At 42.3% G+C, this 22,656-nt stretch overlaps 2 protein-coding genes across 9 annotated transcripts in view; both read right to left on the minus strand.

Moving 5' to 3' along the window:
- Positions 1 to 455: 455 nt before the first annotated feature.
- Positions 456 to 3,994, minus strand: hspa1b (heat shock protein family A (Hsp70) member 1B). The gene is made up of 2 exons (XM_035380750.1): positions 3,766 to 3,994; positions 456 to 2,771 (listed from the first exon to the last, which is right to left on the minus strand). Exon 2 carries the CDS (start codon positions 2,747 to 2,749, stop codon positions 818 to 820), a length of 1,932 nt encoding a protein of 643 aa, XP_035236641.1. The 5' UTR covers positions 2,750 to 2,771; positions 3,766 to 3,994; the 3' UTR covers positions 456 to 817.
- Positions 3,995 to 10,905: 6,911 nt separating this feature from the next.
- ahcyl1 (adenosylhomocysteinase-like 1) overlaps positions 10,906 to 22,656 on the minus strand; it is a 51,807-nt gene continuing 40,056 nt past the window's right edge. For 6 of the 8 annotated variants that reach the window (XM_035382824.1, XM_035382822.1, XM_035382826.1 and 3 more), the window contains exons 7-17: positions 22,537 to 22,643; positions 21,934 to 22,050; positions 21,780 to 21,843; positions 21,170 to 21,258; positions 20,225 to 20,295; positions 19,157 to 19,251; positions 18,473 to 18,571; positions 17,673 to 17,741; positions 16,732 to 16,810; positions 16,102 to 16,222; positions 10,906 to 15,087 (exon numbers count right to left, since the gene is read on the minus strand). In XM_035382824.1, the coding sequence (XP_035238715.1) occupies positions 15,081 to 15,087; positions 16,102 to 16,222; positions 16,732 to 16,810; positions 17,673 to 17,741; positions 18,473 to 18,571; positions 19,157 to 19,251; positions 20,225 to 20,295; positions 21,170 to 21,258; positions 21,780 to 21,843; positions 21,934 to 22,050; positions 22,537 to 22,643 (918 nt within the window). In that variant the 3' untranslated portion in view covers positions 10,906 to 15,080. Of the gene's footprint in view, positions 15,088 to 16,097; positions 16,223 to 16,731; positions 16,811 to 17,672; positions 17,742 to 18,472; positions 18,572 to 19,156; positions 19,252 to 20,224; positions 20,296 to 21,169; positions 21,259 to 21,779; positions 21,844 to 21,933; positions 22,051 to 22,536; positions 22,644 to 22,656 lie in introns of those variants that run through there. The other 2 variants (XM_035382828.1, XM_035382827.1) reach the window with 1 other exon arrangement.

Genomic DNA, 22,656 nt, shown 5'->3' on the forward strand with positions numbered 1-22,656 from the left:
TGGTCACAACTACTACTCATATGCCAACCACATAGTAGGACTTCCCTTCACCATCCTAGTCAGATTATGTAATAACCTAAGCAGGTTAGTAAAACTGAAAGTTGAATAGTAATGTACTTCATTTATTTACACTACCTTCTGCTGAATACAACTTAGTTTAGAAACTGGTTAGCTGATTTTGACTTACTATTTTATCCAGATATATGGAAGCAAACAGAAATGCATGTAAATTCATGTACTTTTCCAGATTTATTATTAATTATTCTTGTAAATTATATTCCCCTTAGCCAGATTTCATGAACATGTATTACTTTGCTATACGTAGTCTATTTAAAACCTGGTGTATATTTGAAATAGGAGCCCTGAGATAACCTCATTATTAATTTAAAAAAAAAAAAAAAAAACAGAAAATCCTGGTGGGAAAAGAACAAATGAACAACCAAAAATGATTAGATTTTAAATTGTTTATTACCAGTATCCAACGCCCCGCTTACAAACAGGTAAATGCAAACAAGTATTGAAAATAAAACATTGTAACATCTGAGCATTCTTATTTTTTAAAAATGCTGCATTTTAGGAAATGATTGGAATGCAACATGAAAGGAATTTTGCATGAGAAAACAATTGGCAAGATACCCCACTGAAATACATGCTTTGTAAGGAAATATTGGCACCTGCATGAAACGTGAATAACCGTAAGGGACAAACAGCATTTCAACAAACATAGTTTTGAAAATCCATCACCAAACAATGTTTTTATAGTTCGTTTGCTTCAGGCCAGGTTCTGCAGACACCAGCATTCAGCAGTTTGGCTCCTTTAATCCACCTCCTCGATGGTGGGTCCTTTAGCACTGGACCCTGTACTGGACTGCCCCTGGCCTCCAGCGCCTCCTGTGGGCGTGCCTCCCTGGTACAGCTTGGTGACGACGGGCTTACACACTTTCTCCAGCTCTTTCAGCTGGTGTTCGTACTCCTCCTTTTCAGCCAGCTGGTTTTGCTCCAGCCAGCTAAGGGCCTGGTTGCACTTCTCCAGGACGTTCTTCTTGTCGTCCTCGCTAATCTTGCCCTGCAGGTTGTCCTCCTGCACGGCGGCCTTCATGTTGAAGGCGTAGGACTCCAGAGCGTTCTTGGCGGCGATCTTCTCCCTCTGGAGGTCGTCCTCAGCCTTGTACTTATCGGCCTCCTGCACCATCCTCTCGATGTCGTCTTTGCTCAGCCGACCCTTGTCGTTTGTGATGGTGATCTTGTTCTCCTTGCCCGTGCTCTTGTCGGCCGCCGACACGTTCAGAATGCCGTTTGCGTCAATGTCAAAGGTGACCTCGATCTGCGGGACCCCGCGTGGGGCCGGAGGGATGCCGGAAAGCTCAAACTTGCCCAGCAGGTTGTTGTCTTTGGTCATGGCCCGTTCTCCTTCGTACACCTGGATCAACACTCCGGGCTGGTTGTCGGAGTACGTGGTGAAGGTCTGGGTCTGTTTGGTAGGGATGGTCGTGTTGCGCTTGATGAGCGGGGTCATGACTCCTCCTGCCGTCTCGATGCCCAGAGACAGCGGCGCCACATCCAGCAGCAGCAGATCCTGAACATTGTTGGAAGTGTCGCCCATGAGGATGGCGCCCTGAACGGCTGCCCCATAGGCCACTGCTTCATCTGGGTTGATGTTCTTGTTCAGCTCTTTGCCATTGAAGAAATCCTGCAGGAGCTTCTGGATCTTAGGAATTCGAGTTGACCCTCCCACCAGAACAATATCCTGGACCTGCGACTTGTCCATTTTGGCATCTCTGAGGGCTTTCTCGACAGGCTCCAGTGTGCCCCTGAAGAGGTCAGAGTTCATCTCCTCAAAGCGCGCCCTGGTGATGGAAGTGTAGAAGTCCGCACCCTCGTAGAGAGAGTCGATCTCGATGCTGGCCTGGGAGCTGGAGGACAAGGTTCTCTTGGCCCTCTCGCAGGCTGTTCGCAGCCTCCTCAGCGCCCTCTTGTTCTGGCTGATGTCCTTCTTGTACTTCCTCTTGAATTCCTCCACAAAGTGGTCGACCATGCGGTTGTCAAAGTCTTCCCCGCCCAGGTGCGTGTCACCGGCTGTGGCCTTCACCTCAAAGATCCCATCTTCAATAGTCAAGATGGACACGTCGAAGGTGCCTCCGCCCAGGTCGAAGATCAGGACGTTGCGCTCCCCTCTCTTGCCTTTGTCCAGGCCGTAGGCGATGGCGGCTGCCGTGGGCTCGTTGATGATCCGCAGCACATTGATCCCTGAGATCACGCCCGCGTCCTTGGTGGCCTGGCGCTGAGAGTCGTTGAAATACGCTGGCACAGTGATGACTGCGTTTGAGACTTTCTGCCCCAGGTACGCTTCAGCGATCTCCTTCATTTTCACCAGCACCATAGAGGAGATTTCTTCAGGGTAGAACGTTTTGGACTCTCCTTTGTATTCAACTTGAACTTTGGGCTTCCCCCCATCACTGACCACCCTGAAGGGCCAATGCTTCATATCAGACTGCACAACGGCATCGTCGAACCTTCTGCCAATCAGCCGCTTGGCATCAAAGACTGTGTTGTTGGGGTTCATGGCCACCTGGTTCTTGGCAGCATCTCCAATGAGCCTCTCGGTATCTGTGAAGGCTACATAGCTGGGGGTGGTTCTGTTGCCCTGGTCGTTGGCAATGATTTCCACCTTTCCATGCTGAAACACACCCACGCAGGAGTAGGTGGTTCCCAGATCAATCCCGATTGACACTCCTTTTGCAGAAGACATCTTAATTATTGGTGTGTGTGGCCTAGAATAAAATAAAATACAAAATGTTACTCTTTGCAATTTTGAAATACATTTTAAGATGATCAATTGTCTCCTTTTCAAATCACAAAGGCAGAAGCACTTAATAATCAGTTACTGTTTTACACATAAATGTCAATATAGGCCTGGATCAAATACGTATTTGTTTTGGATTCAAATACTTTTATACGCTTTCCTGATCTTGTCTGGTGTATTGGAACCAATTAAATACTGTCAAAAATGGCAAACCCCGCCTTCTGGTCATAGTGGCAGGCTCCATTACACCAGTCAAGATCAACAGAGAACAGAAAAGTATTTGAATCGAAAACAAAACGTATTTGAACCAAGTCTGGTCAATAATCTATTTTCAAAACAGTAAAGAAAAATATCCAGTGTTCAGCCTGATTAACCCAAACTCACAACTGAGCCTTATTTAATAAATAAATAAATAAATAAATAAATAAATAAATAAATAAATAAATAAATAAATAAATAAACTGAAGTGTATGGGCTAAACCCACAGTCTTAACGCTTTGGAAAATACGATATTTCGTTACTTGTCATGACCATACAAAAACATGTTGCTTAGAATCGCTACGCAGTTCTCTAACATGACAGATACTTAGGCGAGGTTTTCCTTACACAACAAATGTAACTATTTAGCTTTCTACCTTGCGTTAGGTAACAGAATCTTTAAAAAAAATTAAAATTAACTTACGTTGTATTGTATATTTATAACTTACGTTTATTGCATAAATTTACCATAGCAAGGAGTCTTATGCTGGTAGTTTGGTTTGATATTATGGGTGTGTGTCACAAATTATTGTACGCATATCTTCAACAAAATAGACCAGGAATCTGAAGACCCCGTACATTTTAAGTAATATATACATTAGTTAAATATAAATAACCATATGCAATTAATAAAGAACAAATACTGTGATGTTGAACCAATTTTACTCACTTAGAAAGCAGAAAAATGAAGAATTACTACTTACAGAAATTAGTAGTAAGTTCTTTTCGTGTTTTCTTTTTCTCGACCTTCCGCCAGGCTTTTCTCCGATGTTTGGCTTCGCTAAACTGAAAACAGCAGTGGAAGACCGTTCCTTTTATACAATTTGTCATGTTTCGAGAATTCTCTGACTCCAGCCTCCAATGACAGCACTCGCGCCGCGAGTCATACAGATATTCTGGAAACTACGCGACTCCGCGAAAGCACGAGAAGCAGGCGGACTATTCGGAGTGGTGGGCGGGGCCACACGCTCTACACTGCAGCTGTGGATTTGAAGCAGCTTTTCATTTTGAAACGCAACCTGTGTCGGACAATTCGAGTTGCGTCGCGTCAGATGGACACATTATTAAACTGCTTGTGTTTGTGTTTAACAGTCTCTGTGATTGTAATGACTTGTGTTAAGTTTCATTTTTGAATATGGCTTATGCCAAGATGTTGTTAAGGAGCAAATGGAGATAAAACCAGAGGTGCCTTATAAGAATTAAGATGTTCCTGATGTCTTACGTAGTTAACCTACTTTGTTGTGAGTTTTACCAGACAGTACGTTACTAATAGAGAAGAAGACATATTCAGTACTCATTCAGAATGTTTCACCAGATATTGAGATGGGGGAAAAGAACTACTTGATAAATTACAAAAACTAAAGACAAATAAGGCAGCCGGCCCTGATGGCATATACCCAAGGGTAGACAAAGAGTTTGGCGAGAACATTTTTAAAACACTGGCTGCTATTTTTAGACAGTCTGTAGAATCTGGAGAAATACAGGACGACTGGAGGCAAGGTAATATAATACCAATATGTAAGAAAGGGGAACACACTGACCCAGGAAACTACAGGACTGTCAGTTTAATTGCATCACATGTAAAATATAGGAATTTATCATTAGAGACAAGTTAGCATTATTTCTTGAAAATAAAAACATCCTAAGGTATAGCCAGCATGCATTTTGCGAGGGAAGGTCATGCCTGACAAATATTTTGACATTCTTTGAGGAAGTGTTTTGATTGTAGCAGAACTTATATATTTTTTGATTTCCAAAAAGCATTTGGTTAGGTATCAGATGATTGACTCATTATCAAAAGGAATTACTGGAGGTATTTCAGAGAGTGGGTTTGGAACTGGCTATAGGGCAGAATACAAAGCGTAGGGATCTTATCTGAGCGCGGAACTGTGGGAAGTGGAGTTCCACTGCTGGGACCACTGCTCTTCCACATATACACTCACTGGCCACTTCATTAGGTGACAGGAGTGGCACCCGGTGTGGTGTTCTGCTGCTGTAGCCCATCTGCTTCAAGGTTTGACGTGATGTACGTTCAGAGATGCTCTTCTGCATACCTCGGTTGTAACGAGTGGTTATTTGAGTTACTGGTGCCTTTCTATCAGCTTGAACCAGTCTGGCCATTCTCCTCTGACCTCTCCCACCAACAAGGCATTTTCTTCCCGGAGAACTGCCATGCACTGGACATTTTATCTTTTTCGGACCATTCTCTATAAACCCTAGAGATGGTTGCGCGTGAAAATCCCAGTAGATCAGCAGTTTCTGAAATACTCAAACCAGCCGGTCTGGCACCAACAACCATGACACGTTCAAAGTCACTTAAATCATCTTTCTTCCCCATTCTGATGTTTGGTTTGAACTTCAGCAGATTGTCTTGACCATGTCTACATGCCTAAATGCATTTAGTTGCTGCCACGTGATTGGCTGATTAGATATTTGCGTTAATGGGTGCAGTTTGCAGTTGAACATGTAGACCTAATGAAGTGGCCGGTGAGTGTATATAAATGACATTTACATGGCCATTAAAAGTACCTTAGTTAAATTTGAGATGATACAAAACAGGCGGGTTCAGCTAACAGTTTGGAATCTACTAAAGTAATCCAAGAAGATTTAAACAGAATCCAAATGCGGGCGGAAACCAGGAAAATTACATTTAATATACCTGTAAAGTTCTACTTGTGGTAAATAAAAACATAAGGCAGGACTACTTTATGGGAGGAACAAAATTGGAATGTGCTCAATTTGAAAAAGACTTGAGAGTAATATTTGATCAAAGGCTTTTCGGTTCTAGGTACAGTGCTGTAGCAGTAAAAAAAAAAAAAAGGTCAACAGGTTGCTGGGATATATAGCCAAAGTACTGAGTATAAACAGTGCTTGAAGTGGGGAAAAAAAGTGCCAGTACTCCATGTTGGCATGTGTACCGGTCGGTATCAGCAAATCATTATTACATTCTGAATTTCTACAGTGAATAAAAGATGCTAGGAGATATTGCTGATGTTCACAACATAAAGTTATTTAATCAAGGGGACAACCATTTCAATTATTAGAGTAAAAAATAATTGACTATGTACATTAGCTTCAGTGTGTGGTGCAATGAATCATCAGGCCCAGATGCCCTTAGTTCCTTGTATTCCCGGCGAAATCCCTGGATACTTTCTCTTCTCTCTTTTAGTGTGTCACACAAACTAAGCACCTCTCCATAACCATGCTCTACGTCGAGTTGTCCTTCAGGCTAATTTTTTCGAGCAAAAATTTCAGCATTTGATCATTTGACCAACAGTCGGGCCATTCATCTTGACTCACGTTATTGTTAACATTGTAGTTGGCTGCGGTAGCCGCAGGTGGTGTTGCTGATGCTATCGTTACATCAACAGGCTCTTCGCTGCTAGGAGTGGCGCTAACGTTAGCTTGCTGCTTCCGGCCTTTAGTAACGTAGAATCTCACTTTCGAAGCTCTGTTGTGTCATCTTCTGACTCTGTTCGTGTTCTCTTTGTGTTGCCCTTTTGGAGCCAGGCCAATATTACTGTAAGGTTATTGTAACGTTAAGCCTACTTAGACTAGCCGCCAACAGACAAAAGCAGGCAGGGGAGAACGGGAACAGATGATCGTCAAGTTGTGCGCCCTGGGTACATAGTGCCCCCTGGGTAATGCAGTTTATTTAGGGCTTGAAATTGAGAGGGCAGAAAAGAGTACCGGCAGCTTGTGTACTGCGTACCGGTGAGTACCGGCCCACTTCGAGCACTGGATAAATATAACTCGTGCATATAAATATATACTGAATCAGTCACAAATCATGTATGACCAGTAGTCTATTGTGAGAAATAATGCATTTTATTTGATGAATAGTCACTTAACATATTGTGTTCAATGAATCCACAGATAATCGTAGTTGAATATATTCACTTAAAAGCAACAGAAATTCAACATTTAAGTATTTAAAGTGTTGGTAGGCCTCAATCAGTGTACATATAACACATCAAATCACCACACAGCCAGTCACACATAATTTTTCTTATTTTTGCTATCCACAGCGTTTGCCTTCTCAAAAGCCTACATTGCTAAGTCAAATATTGTTAAAATATTTATTTTAGGAAAGAAATTTATTGATGCAAAAGCCTATTTTATGACATGCAAAGCTCCATCAATTTTTCTGAAAATCATCCAATAAAAAGGTCGGTAAAATAATGACAAAAGATGACTCTTATGCCAGACATCACAGTGATAGTTGCTTTATGTAACAAAAGTATATTTTAATTACTTCTGTATATTACCGTACACCTCATTACAGCAGTGCACATTCTGGGTGGTCATTAGTCAGCCTTTGATAACAGAATCACTAAATGTCAATAATCCAATAAACCAAAACATGGATTAAATAATATATTCCATTGTAACCCTGCATACAGTGACAAAAGTACAGTCCATGTGTTAATGGACACACACACACACGCACGCACGCACGCACGCATACACGCACGCACACACACGCACGCACGCGCACGCACGCACGCACGCACACGCACACGCACACACGCACGCACACGCACACACACACACATACGCACGCACGCATGTACACACGCACGAACACACACACACACACACACGTACACACGCACGCACGCACGCACACACACACACACAATGTGTGTGCTTTTATGATATGACCACAACATGAGATCCAGAGAATCATGACAATGAGAGCCAGCCAGGTTCTAAAAAAGCATACATCAGTGTGTGGAACTTGCACATACAGGACGCACACCTTCTTGGGCTACATACATAGAACAAACATGCAACCATTAACAGCATGTCCAAAATCAAGATCCTCACAAGGTAAAGACTTGCCAATCCCGCCCAGCCGGTGCGCTTAGCCACACGACAGAAGGCTAGGTATTGCCACAGACTTTTGAGACTTGCCAGATACTCAATTTCTGCATTGTGAAAATCCAAAATTCTATCTTCGAACCACTGAAGCAAAAACAATTCAATTTGATGCATCTTCTAAAACTTCAATAAAGGGCTTGACCAAGGACAATGCTGTGTCTTGGATATGTAGTACCACAACATAGCACTGGAAACTCCCGCAGTTAAGAAGCAGAAAAGGCAAAAGGAATGCTGGATTGAAGTATCTGGTCAGTCTAAGAATCTGTGGGATCACTGTGTCATTTCTCAGTCGGGTCTACAGACAGAAAACAGAAGAGAACAGCAAGAACAGGAGTTTACTCTGAGCTGACGAATGGCTTAGCATTGATTTTAGCTGTGAATGCCAGGCCCCAAATCTCAAATTGCATCGTTGCACTGTACAAGTGCCATCACTGGGCATACACAACTGTGAGGTACAGCAGCTATTTCAAGAGTGCTACAAGGTGTGTACTCTTTATGTGTACTATAAAGTAGTACAGGGAACAGCTGGGAGTAACAAGCACTGCAACTGTGAGCGGAGTGGAAATCTACAGCAAACTGGAATGCTCTTGCAATATCAAAGCCTTATTAAACTGGACTGGACAGAAAACGTAGCAGCAGAATATTTGGGATGCATTAAACAGATTGATAACTAATGGCTCGGAAGGCACATTCCAAATGACCCTGACCTTGGCTAGGTCCCACCACCCCAACAATTTTCTCAACATGTCCAAAGTGCTGAATCTTCCAAATAATGAACATTCAACATTACGCAGTCAAACAGGGCAAAATTCAGTTAAATGTGTGAAGTGGCAAAACAGCTTTCCCCATGGAGCACAACCCAAGATTGAAAATAAAATAGCATGTTATGATTATTGTGATAACATGCATATTCACCTTATCTTTCTGATATAGTCCCCTTAAAAGGAGCCATATAGTCTGTAACAATATGCAGATGGAAAAGGCTACTCACGAGGCATAGTATACAGAGTATAATATAACTAGAGCCATAAGTTTTTTCCTGAACCTGAGACCTGGTAAATATTTACCCTGTATTTCAGTCCTTATTTTTAAGGTGTATCTGTAGGCACTTAATTGCAGTAATCAGTGGCAAGCAATCAAGGGAAGACAACCAACTATACAATTAAGCATCAATTGAAAAGTATAGTCAGTGCAAGGCTCAAAACCAGGTGTCCAAACTTACCTGAAAGGTCCAGTGCGGGAGCAGTTTTTTCAAGCCCCACACTAGTGCAAATTATTCAACTAATCAAGGTCTTTATTTGAGATTATGATTAGTTCATCAATCAGGTATCAAGTGCTGGGCTAGAACAAAAGCTTTCACCCGCAGTGGGCCTTCTCAGGTAACACTGGGAATACCTGTGATATCTGAATGGTTCATTCAGATGGCTCAGGTACCACAACAGGTTGATTGCTTAGCAAATGGCTTCAGAAATTCCTGTATTGCCCTCTTGGTGGAGGATGGAACGACAGGTTAAAAAAAGGCAAGAAAAAACTGAAGGTCCTACCCATGTAGGCTGAAACTATTGACTTTTGTCATTTTAACATCACACCATTTCATATAAGAAGTATTTGGCAAATTATGCTCTAAGTGTAATTATGCGAACACAGCCATAAATTCATGCTAGCTGCAGGGATTTTGACGACTATCCAGTTAGCCATGCAGGGCTGTCAGTGTTTAAAAGTTAATAATTATAACAATACATTTGACTGAACACCTTTAATGCCACATTATGCCAAATAAGATAAAAACTGAATGGGCTGCATGCTGATTAATTAATCTCTTAACCTCCTCTGATTCCACCCCTGGTGGATCCACGGCACTAAAGTACTTTTGTCTTCTTTTGATACAGGAACAGGTAGCGCTGCTCAGCTTGCACCTAAAATGCGATGGCCTTTCTCCTTGGTGAAGTTTTACATAGATGAAAATCACATGGAAAAATGACTTCAGAAAGTGCCTCAACTCAGCCCACTGGGTTTGGGGATAGTCAGTAGAGGGGGGGGGGGGGGGGGGGGGGGGGGGGGGAACTGAAAACTGATCAAATACTCCTGGAACATGTGTGAAGTGGGCAGGTCTTCTCAGATGGCAATCTCCTGCACTCTGGTTTAGTGTACATGATAATGACACGATTGACACATGTTAATCTTCTGACTACCCAAAATAAAACCTGTCGCTTGATAGCGAGTAACGCCTGGCGTACACTACAGGATTTTTAGTCAAGATTTAGATTACGTAGTTTTCAAGATCTTAAATCTCACCCACCTCCCAACCTGATGGTTGTTTAATGCGAGATTGTCAGAAACGGAATCGCAGCTCTCCTGAACCAGCCTTAAACTAATATGCGATTCTTGCAAGATTGTTTAAACTGATTTGATTTTATCACAAGTCTTTAGGAATGACTGGTGTAGTGTGTGACCCCCCAGTGACCATAGACTATGACAACGCAATTAGTGTGAGCACTGCTATAGGATGGAAATGGCAGCGATTTTTATAATAAACGGTCATTAAATGTGGGATGCTCTCCGTTGTTATGATTTTGAAAGTTGTGTAGTGTTCACAAGGCATAACTAGTTAGAAACAAAAAATTACCTTTTTAAAATGGATTTTGTCAAACTCCAGTCGCAGTTCACTGAAATTAGATCTTTTAAAGCTTTCCAAAGACAGGGAAGTTTCCTGGTTCACAGGAAAGCAGCTGTTTCATCACCAAAATTGCACTATGTTTGTTCCTTTATAAGTAACAACAGGTATGGTGTTTCTTGGGTAAATTCTTACGCTGTGTAAGCATTCATCATATATAAGGAAACTCTTTTAAAGGTAACTGTTTGCAGCCACTGGACTATTCCAGTGAGATAAGTCACACAAGACAAGTATCAGATAATTATCAGAAACACAACAAAAACACACAAACTATCAGCACAGTATATTGTAATATAACATGTTTTACTAGGAAATTCCTTGTTTACAAGGAAACAGAACTGTATCCGACCACATATTTCTCATTGTTAAGGAGTTAAAGGGATATATGCTCTATTATTTCTTTCAGTTTTACTTTGGTTACAAATTAAGTTTCTACTAAGCATGAAAATACATTACAAGTATACACAGAAGTCAAACATTTTGACTGAACTGTGTTCTTCAAGGCAATGTAGCTGTATAGTAGGTAAATGACAGATGAACTTCTTGCAGTTTAACATTTGAATGGGGGCTGACACATTAACTGTAATATAATTTACATAGCAACTGTCACTGCATGCTTGATGAGTCAGCCACGCCACACCACAGCTACATGCTCACCGTCTGCATTTACTGACATGTTTTAAATATCAAATTATAATGTAAATCCTCTAACAGGCCAACGGTTTACCATGTGCAAATCTCCCTCTTTAAATATGCTACTGTGAACTCCAAAAGTATGGGAACAGCAGAATGGAATTAGTGATTTTTGCTGTACATTTAAAGCCTTTGGATTTGAGATGAATATGAGACAAAAGTACAAACAATAAACTTTTATTTCATGGTATTTGCATGTGTACATGTTTTACCATTCTACAGAAACGGCTGTTTTGCGTTGAGTCGCCCATTTTAGTGCAGCCTTTATAATTCTGCTCTCAAAGTGTTCTGCGTATGGTGGCTTGTGATATTTTTACCCCTGTCCTCTGGAGACTGCTGGTGATGTCACTGACTGTTGTTTTAGGGTTTTTCTTCACAGCTCTTAAGACTCCTCTGTTATCAACTTCAGTTGTCTTCTTTGTCCTTTACAGTGTTCATTTCCACAAGTGCTTTTCTTTTTAAAGACTTTTCAAACAGTTAATACCTGTCAGTCATCCATTAACTTACTCTCGCACAGCTGAAATTGTGGGGACGCAACACAAAACAGCTGTTTCTGTAAAATAGTAAAACACGTACGCATGTAAATACCATGAAATAAAAGCTGATTGTCTGTACTTTTGTCTCATATTCATCTTTTGATCTTCAATCCAAATGCCTTGATTATATAGCAAAAAATAATAAATTTCACTTCACCTTTCTCAGAATATTTGGAGGGCACTGAATGTTTTGCTAGGTACTTTTAAAAAGAAAAATCTTACTCTTCATTTTGTCAACTAATTTTTTACCCAATGTTGTTGCTAATTCATTTCATACATAAGCTGGACATATGGAAAGGAAAGCTTCACCTTCTACTTAAACATGGAAATCAAAATGAATGCCAAGAGCTCTTTTAAAGGTACTTCTCACAGAAACAAAATTATTCAGTTCAAGCCCAGATTCATTTGAATACTATTCAGCTCACACCATGAACACGTTTTCTATTTCATTTAATCTCATTTCGTAACATGAAAGTGTGCAACTAGCACACCGCATTTTCAACTGATAACTTTAAATGTGTTCATGTAGAGGTGTTACGGTTGCTCTCAAGCCCCCGCAAACATAACGAAGCCAAAACCAAGGCTTCCCAAAAACAACCAATAACTTTACTCAACTACCCATAAGGAATACTAAAATAGCTGCAAAACACAAGATAAAATCAAGACCCGGCCGTGGTCGAGAGGTGAAGAGAAAAAGCTCCCATCTGGGGAGAAGCTGACACCAGGCTTCTTAAAAGGGCACCGCCACAGGTGCTCTCAATTACCTATAACGAGACAAACACGTATCCAAACAGCCAGCGCCCCCACCTGAGGCGGAGGGACGTAACAAGAGGTTAAGTAGACATGCATTTATTTGTGCATTATTTTATATATCTTTCCTTGCAGACCATGTGAAGAAGGTAAGCAGGGGAAGACTCTTAAGTACAAAATTGGGAAGGCTAAAAGCCTTTAAGATAATCAGGATTCTCCAAAGAAGAAAGAAAAAAGAAAACAACTTCACTTAAATCTACATATAAAGATTATACATCTACAGAGCAATATCACAACTAAGAACAAAGTTGACATGCTCGAACAGTATCAATATGATATGATATGAGGGTTGTTGGGGGCAAAGACTGCAAAAACAGCAGCTAAAAGATATCCATAAAGGAGGAATTCAAGGCTAAATATTTTTATCCATATGAACATTCACAATTTTACCAGCTGAATGTTATTCGATAACTCCGGTGTATCAGTGTCGCATTACTGTTGATCAATCAAACAACAAAAAGAATCAGTAGGATACTCCCAACCACACATAAGGACTAATCCAAAACGAAGTGGTCTGCTATCGAAAAATAATGACAAAATAAATTTAAATTAATATGAAACCATTTTCCCTTTGCGTTCTCGTAAATAATTCGACCTATGTTTGGCTACGGGAGTATTGGAGTAAGATACGAGGCAAGTTAACGGTGGAGTAACGTCTTTTTGACACCAGATGTCGCGAGTTCACACATTTGAATAATTAACCGCACTTCTTTCTGCGGAGTGATATGAAAAGCTTTCTAAGCAGTCATTATTCACTAATAATGTTAACTAGGAAACGCGAGTAACGGCGAACACAAGTCAGGTTAATTTAAGAAAAGTTTTGTGAATGAGACCCATTTTGTTTTGTTTTAATGAAATCATAGAATTTCTTTTTGCGGGTCCAAATAGAACTATCAACCAGTGCTTGCTTGACAACGCTAAAACAATATGGTCAAAGGGCCACGGAAGAATATTTCAATTTCAGCTGATTAAGTCCATAAAAATCAATGAAGGTAAAAGTAACTAATATATAATCGTTATTGGTAACTGTTGAATAAGGTAATTAGTTGTGTAATAATCCCTCCAAGGTGGTAAACAATCTGGAAATAATGACCTTTGCGGAGGCAGCAGAAAGCTGCCAATCAAAAGTGGGATGAAAAGCAGCAAAAAAAAAAAAAAAAAAACTACACTATATCAGCCAACCAATCAATAACAATTTTTTTGGTACAGAATCCAACACTGCATGAATTAATTAGTTTGAATTTAAATTAATTTCAAATAAAAGTTGCATTAAACCTGTAGCACACAACCTCAGTTCTGGAGGGCTGATGTGTGAATGTGTGTGTGTGTGTGTGTTTGTGTTTGTGTGTGTGTGTGTGTGTGTGTGTGTGTGTGTGTGTGCGCGCGCTACTTCTTGCTCCAACCAATTATTTTCTGGATTAGTTTTATCAGACCTGAGTAAAGTCTTTTCACTAAGGATGCATGTGCAGTCTTCAGCTGAATCACATGACCTTGACAAAAATGTCAGATCAAATAAGTGATTGGACTAAATACAGGAACTGGCAAGAAATCCTGAAAGTTATCAGCTCTTGCGGTACATCCCTGGATTAAACAGAGCACATTTGGCCCTGTCTTAAAACCCATGAGAGATGTGGGATTTGGACCCTCAGGAACTTTGCAAGTGACTCCAAGTAGAGCTCAGGTAATGATCACTTTCTCTTTTATTTTACTTTGAACCACATCGTTACAGTATAAATATGTATTATTCTATAAATTATTTTATGCTAAATGTGATATTTTTCATGATATTAGGTGTGTCTAGCAATTCTCTATATGCTAGCAGCTATCCCATGACTTAGTGCATGGGGACACTCTCATAAACTCCAAGCTTTCCTTCAAAATGGCCACCCAGCCATGGTCTTATGGAATGTGTTTGTGCGCTAAAATTATTCAGAGCAGCTAAGCCACCACAGAAAACAAACCCACCCCAATCACCTCCCATTTCCTAGCTTTAATTTGGCACCTTTACTGTCAATTATTTTTTTACTAAACTGTGTCTCAGATTTGTCTAAAAATAAGTATGTGTAATTAAAAAAAGTGTTAAAATATAAACGTGTTGTGATGACTAAGCTGACATTCTGTGCGGAAGCAACAGTTGTCGTTCTTGTGGTGAGGTTGCATGGATGGACGTAGTGCACTGTATTTGTGCACGCGTATGTCTATCTGTAGGTGTTTATCCGTGGATGCGAGTGTGGACGGCAGGCATCGTACTTCATTTTAAAAAGCACAATGAAACAGAATCACATTCATCAGGAAATCTGCTGTCCCTTCGAAAATGGCGTTTCCTTTTTGGAGCATCTTTAAAACTTATAATTTCTGAGGGATGGTGTTCCAGTCTTCATGTACATCTGGTAGTGTTGTAGGGCACTGTGGTCCATTTGCGTTAATATCTGTGAACACAGAAACAACAAACATTTATTAATTTGAACATCCCAGTTCACCAGTTCTATCCCAGTTCACCAATGGCTGTTTTAAAATGAAAAAAAATAAAAACACAGAGCTTTGTGTTTATGCATGACCTGTAGTTAAGTATTGCCTGTAAACAGTAGCATAGGGTTTGCACAAACAGACTGCAGGTGCTACGCCTTTATATGTAATCTGTGGGAGGTCAGGACAGCAGGCAGCCGCAGGAAAAAAAGCGCAGTAAAATCAAATCTCCATCACAGGGCTGAGAACAGTTTTAAATCACCTTTGTCTTCTCACTCATAATATGTGAGCAAAAAAGGCTGCGTAAAAAAACCAAAACAGGTAACGAGCTACAGGTATGCTCAAAAAATGTGAAAATGACATTCTTTTACACTAATAACACTGCTCAGGGTGTCTGGAGTCTGAGACACGGCCATTGCGATCAGGGAACCATTTCCTGGTGGATTCTGAGGTATGCTCGCGATCATCGTCTTGCTGAAACAGCCATTTGCAGCCAAGAATCCCCCGCCATGTTTAACCTTCGGCTTGACATCCTGTTCATCATGAGCGTCCGTTTTCTGACATAAAGCCCCGTGCTGGTACGCACGGCCAAAAAGCTTCATTTTGGGCTCATCTGGCCATATCACATGATTCCATGTGAAGTCCAGCACAGCCACAGGTGTACTTTACCTGTAGCAGGGGGTACCTGTCACAGAGGTCTACTTTGTAGACCTCTGTGTAGTAGTTGGTACCTGTCATACAGGTGTACTTTACTAGTAGGGGGTACCTGTCAGAGAGGTCTACTTTACCTGTAGTAGTTGGTACCCGTCACACAGGTGTACTTTACCTGTAGTAGTTGGTATCCGTCACACAGCCACACTTTACCTGTAGTAGGGGTAGCTTTCATACAGGTGTTCTTTACCTATAGTAGTTGGTACCAGTCACAGAGGTCTACTTTACCTGTAGTAGGGGATACCTGTCACACAGGTGTACTTTACCTGTAGTAGTTGGGTTTGAATGGGCCGTTCTTGTTTAGGCCCAGGTACTTGGCCTGTTCGTCTGAGAGTTCCGTCAGGTGGGCATCAAAGGTGGGCAGGTGCAAGCTGGCAACATACTCATCTGCCGGATAATGATATACACAATCACATGTATGCACACACGCACACACACTGGCACGCACACATACACACGCACACACATGCACGCACACACGCAAACACACACATGCACACACATACATACCCCCCCCCCCCACAGAGCAATTTCAGACTGTGCTATGCTATGGCATACATCTTAAATTTAAAATCACAAATTTTATTCATGATTACTTAGAACACATCTTCTCCTCCTTTATATTTCAAGGCGCGATGCTTTGGTAAAAGCACTGGATGCCGATCAACAGTAAATCATGGACACTGGTCATAACGGGTCAGTCTTCGAAGGAAAAAACCTGCAGTTTGTATCATACGTATGCAAATCAGCCATTTAAAGTGACAAAGTGACAAGTGACAAAGTGACAAGCTGGGTTCTGTAGTTTTCTGCCCAGTAGCCAATAAAAAGAGAGCTGGTTAACCAACAGAACCAGTCGTCCCTGAGAAACAGTCATCTGCCAGAGCCCCAGGTCTTACCCATCTTTTTGGGCAGCAGGTAGACGTCCTGTTTGTAACGTCCATCCGGCGCGTTGTACAGTTCGATCAAAGCCAGGGCCTACGGAGACACAGAGCAGAGGGGCTAGAGCACAGCCCACACATAATGCTCCCCACACCCATCCCAACCTCCAGGGAGCAGCCTAAACGCACCGGCTTCACGCAGGACTGCTGGACATACACACGCAGCACTGCAACGGAATTTACACCCCGACGCACCCCTGCAGCGTTCAGCCCAGGCTTTACGGGGTTAAGGATTGAACAGCGCTACGAGCACCATGGTAAAATCAGTCGATGGGTTCCGGGTCAGAGCAGACGCGTACAGCAGAGAGCGGACGCTCAACAGAGCCAGATTTTATTCACGGTTACACACCGGGAGATGTCTCACACAAAAAGGACGGGCACTTTCTCACAGAATGATGTGGAAAGAAAGGCTGTTCTAATATCTTCTGTAGCTAAGCAGTACCTCCACTCAAATGCCACAGGACTGTAGACAAGGCCCACTGAACACTAGTCCTGGGTTCTGCAAGTCTCCCTTCAAACATTATGGCTAAACGGGCACTTGGGGCACACCTGTCTGTGAGCACGTCATTTTATAATCCCAATGTACCTGTATTCTTACACTTCTAGCATCTGTACAGTTTAGAGGATTAACAACAAACCCTGTTTAAGAATATATTTCACAGATCCTGTGAATGATATAATATAATATAATATAATATAATATAATATAATATAATATAATATAATATAGTAAATATCAAAAGATGATATTTGCATCTTTATTTTTATACCTTATTTTCATACATATCTAAACATATGAAGCGTAGGCATAAGAATATATACATTGGACACTGTCAGTTTATGCACCCTTCTCCATTCGCCCGTTTTAATTTAAAAATAGGTGGGCGGGGCATGCTCACCTGAGTTGTGGCTGTGATTGACAGGACAAACGTAGGAACTGTGGAGCAGCTCAGGTTCAGAAGGCGGCCCTGAGAAAACAGTGCATGAACACGCTCTAATCACAGCTGCAGCACACACACTTTTACACATCATTATCACTGTACATACCTGAATACAACATACACTACGTGACCAAAAGTACCTGGACACCTCTCGGTCTGGGGCTGCTTTTCATGGTTTGGGCTAGGCCCCTTCCAGTGAAGGCAAATCTTAATGCAACACCATTCAATCACATTCTAGATGATTCTGTACTTCCCCAACATTTTGGAGAAGGCCTGTTCCTGTTTCAGCATGACAATGCCCCTGGGCACACAGCAAGGTCCATTTAGATATGGTTTTGTCGAGAACGTGGAAGAATTTGATTGGCCTGCACAGAGCCCTGACATCAACACCATCCAGTACCTTAGGGATCAGTTGGAAAGCCAACTGCAAGCCAGGCCTAATCACTGAATCACTGCCTGCCCACACTAATGCTCTTCTGGCTGAATGAAAGAAAATACCTGCAGCAATGCTCCAACATCCCGTATAAAGCCTTCTCAGAAGAGTGGAGGCTATTATAGCAGCAAAGAGTGGGCCAGCTCTATATTAACGCCCATAATTTTGGATGAGATGTTGTATGTCAGGGGCCCACATACTCTTGGCCATGCAGTGTAGATTAAACGTGCTAATCTGCTGTACTGGTTACAGAGCTGGTGTGGATATACTCTGGAAGTCTAAACATTCTCTCTACAGACAAAATGTCGGTTTTCCTGTCTCATACCTCAGCCAGCAGGACGACCCGCTTGCCGTCGGGCCAGATGACGTGGTCCACCTGTGACCGCACCCTCTCCCAGGTGAGCTCCGGGGTCCGCAAGCTGGCCTGAACAGAGGGCAGGACCATACACACCTTTACTGCACTCAAACACAGACCGTACACACCTCTACTGCACTCAAACACGGACCATACACACCTCTACTGCACTCAAACACAGACCATACACACCTTTACTGCACTCAAACACAGACCATACACACCTATACTGCACACAAACACAGATCATACACACCTTTACTGCACTCAAACACAGACCATACACACCTTTACTGCACTCAAACACAGACCATACACACCTCTACTGCACTCAAACACACACACAGTCTCTTTCTCTCTCTCTCACACACACACACAGTCTCTTTCTCTCTCTCTCTCTCTCACTCTCTCTCACACACACACACACACACACTCTCTCTCTCTCTCTCTCTCTCTCACACACACACACACACGGTCTCTCTCACAGACACATGCACACAGTCTCTCTCTCTCTCACACACACACACAGTTTCTCTCACACACACACACACACACACACACACAGTCTCTCTTTCCCTAACACACAGTCTTATTTTCCGCCTGACTGGTGATGGATCAAACAGAGTAGGCACCACACCAAAGCCGCGCTCTCACCACATCGATCTCCGTGTTGGAGTGGCCCATATTGCACACGATGCATCCGTTCTTCATCCGGTCCAGCTGGTCTCTGGTCACCACGTTTTTATTTCCTGTGGAATAAAAACATACGCACGTGCGCAGACATGTACACAGGTGTACACACACACACACACACACACACACACACACTCCAGTCACTGGTGAACTCAGCTTTAGGAAAGAACTGCTTATTTCAAAAACTTGTTTACAGTATCTGCTTGACCATTTCTACACCAATGCACTGAAACTCGCACATTAAGGTAGGCTTCTTGGATCACCAGTAAAGTGTAATTATGAACCATTAACCAAACATCTCGTGTTCATATTGACTGAACCACTGTTCAAACAAAGAGCTGGTAAGCGGAGCGGTCTGAGCTTCTCCTGGCCCCCTGTTACAGCAGCACTCAGAATAAAAACAGGGACATCTGGTGTGGTGCTGGACCTGAACCAGTAACGGTTAGCCAGAGGTGAATCTGTTAGCTTTATTAGGAGCCACTTAGCTACACAAACACATGATTTTATTTTCCACAGGCTGCATTAGTCAAATGATACAGCTGGGGGCAGTCCCTTTCCAGAGACGCTTTTAAGGCAAACTCATGATGCCAGAAGGAAGATGACTGATAGCATGAGGTGGATACTGTGGCTAACGGGCTAGGTGGCTTGTTATTTTGTGCCACAGAAATTTGGAGAGTGGAGTTGTTTTGGCCCCGGCTTTTCCTTTTTATATTCTTTTCCAAACTTGATTATTTGGATTTCAACGCATAATTTCTTTACTCTCTCATTTGGAAATACACATTTGAACTTTCTGAAACAAACAAAAGAGACGGGCGCTAGCCTCAATGCTAAACCAATCATGTGAATGGAGGAGACTTCAGAGCGGGTGAGTTGCCAACGTCCTGCTTCAGTTTTAGGGATTGCCACCCTGTACGTGCCAACAGACTTTTACACTTTAGTTCTGTTCGGGGTCACCCCTATCAGGGAGTCTAGGGTTAGGTACAGAGGACAGGTCGTAACAGTTTGGAAAGTTAAAGGAGCTTTGCGTACCTGTGCAGGTGATGATGACGTCCACCTGGCGGATGACCTCATTCAGTTTCACTACTCTGAAGCCGTCCATGCTGCACAGGGACAAGGGCGGAGAAAGGGGCGGAGTCAGGGGCAGAGTCTCTTCAGAGAGACTTCCTGCCTGAACATTCGCTCGCTTAAGGGAGCCGTGGGTAAATTATAATAATAATACCAGTAGATAGCGGCAGACAAATACAATTTAAAAAGGAACGTACATTTTCACAAAAAAAGCAGTTACATGATTGTACATTTTGTTTAATAACACATTGACTGAAAATTCTGTTGGATCTGTGGGTGTGTTTACTAAGTTTTACAGCATATACAGAGTGAAAATATTTCAAATATACATTTGACCAAAGCATGGCGTAATATGAATGAGTGAAAGGAGCTCATGAATGCTTAAGCCAGAGGTCCTCAATCTTATCTAGGAAGGGCCGGTGTGGGTGCAGGCTTTCATTCCAACCAAGCAGTTACACACCTGATTCCACTTATCAAGGTCCTTAGTGGTTGATCAGTAGAATAAGGTGTGTAACTGCTTTGATGGAACAAAAGCCTGCAACCACACCAGCCAATTCTGGATAAAATTTAGGACCCCTGGCCCAACCCTAGTCCATTTTTTAAAATGTTTTTTCAAAATTTTAAGTCAGTGCTCTAGAATTCCATTGCTTTCAATAGAGTGTTACAGTTAGTAGTCCTATAACACGGAAGTGAGGGAGGGAACCCATGGCAGAAGAAACTTCCTAGTTGGCCAACAGAAAGATGTCATCACTGTAACACTCTATTACCAGTAATGCATCAGCATTAGAATGTTCCGTCAAGAACATTTTTATCACATGTTTGTGACCGCACAAGTTAAAGGGTTAAGGCATTAAGACTAACACTGCTAGCCCTGCTTGAAATGAGCACTTCCTGTTTCCTGTGTCTCACCAGGCCTGTAGAGCACAGATGGGGTCGATCTCTGTGATGCAAACGATGGCTCCCAGGGCTTTCAACGCTGTGCAGCAACCCTTCCCAACCTGCAGCACAGACCACAGCGCACTCAACACAGACTAAGAACAGACTCAACACTGACTCAAAACAGACCGAACACACACATTTTTCCGCATACAGCTCAGAGCAGAGTTGCAACAGATGCTGATTCAGCCCATACATGCATTAAAAAATGGATCAAGCAATGACTCAGACTCAAAGCAGCAAACAGACTCAGCTAAATAAAAGACCCAACCACTCAATAAAGACACAAACTAACACGGTAGACACAACAAACTAAAAGAAGGACCTTCTGAAGTAAACAGAATCTCACAACCGATGAAATAACACTTGAATAAATGTCATTGTAGCACTAGGTATACTGCTGTTGTCAACAAATATAGCCCTGTCATCTTCAGACATATTAGTATTGGACAGTAAAAACAGTACCCCTTTTTCTGCACAATGTTTTATGCAATGTAGGACAAGGAAGTGTTATTTCAGGTTCTGACTGACCTATTGAACGAGGGGCAGGCATTCATACGGTGTATAAACAAACATTACTTACCTCTCCATAACCGCAAACCACAACTTGCTTTCCACCAAACATCACATCAGTGGTCCTCTTCAACCTGCGGAAGGAGTAAACGCATGTGAAATGGGCATCACACGGGCACGGCGAGGGGGGGGGCGGGGTCATGAAGGGGGGGGCCGTCTCTCACCCATCCAAAATGGACTCTCTGCAGCAGTACAGGTTGTCGAACTTCTGCTTGGTGACCGAGTCGTTCACGTTCATGGCGGGGACGGTCAGCTTGCTGGCCTTGGAAAGCTGGTACAGCCTGAGGACAGCAAGCCGGAGGAGTCAAGAGAGGTTTTAGTGTGACGGAAGCTTAGCTGTAATGCCATTACACCGTCTGATAGCGCTGGGTGTGAGAATCGCCCCACCGATCGATACGGACAGTAACTTTGATCCATGAGCCCAGTTCTCACGTAAACTGCTTTTAGAGACTGTAATGAGATTACAGGCTGCTTTGCAGAAGAATAAAATGCCTCACTGCCTGGGATTTTCTGTTAAAGATCAGAAAACATCAAGGCCAAGGGGGTATTTCACGGAGCAGGATTAAGGTGTTTGCTGGCCAGTTTTCTAGATATTTCAAAAAACTGGCTTTCATCCAATCAGATTTCATCCAACTGAAAATACTTCCAAAATCTAGCTGGTGTTTCAGTTAGAGCTGCTTAATTAGACTGATTTCCCACATTTAACCACATTTTTAGCAAATTTCCGTTACTTCTCATTTTTCTTTTTGCTTCTTTTGTTGGCTCACCTGTGTACCCCAGTGACGCTCTCCTCCACGATTCCTCGGATCTTCTTAAAAACATTGGGGTATTTCTTATACACCCAGTGCGTCAAGTCACCCCCATCATCTAGGATCTAACAGAAACAA

This window comes from Anguilla anguilla, chromosome 11, assembly GCF_013347855.1.
Source record: "Anguilla anguilla isolate fAngAng1 chromosome 11, fAngAng1.pri, whole genome shotgun sequence".
Taxonomy (NCBI): Eukaryota; Metazoa; Chordata; class Actinopteri; order Anguilliformes; family Anguillidae; genus Anguilla; species Anguilla anguilla.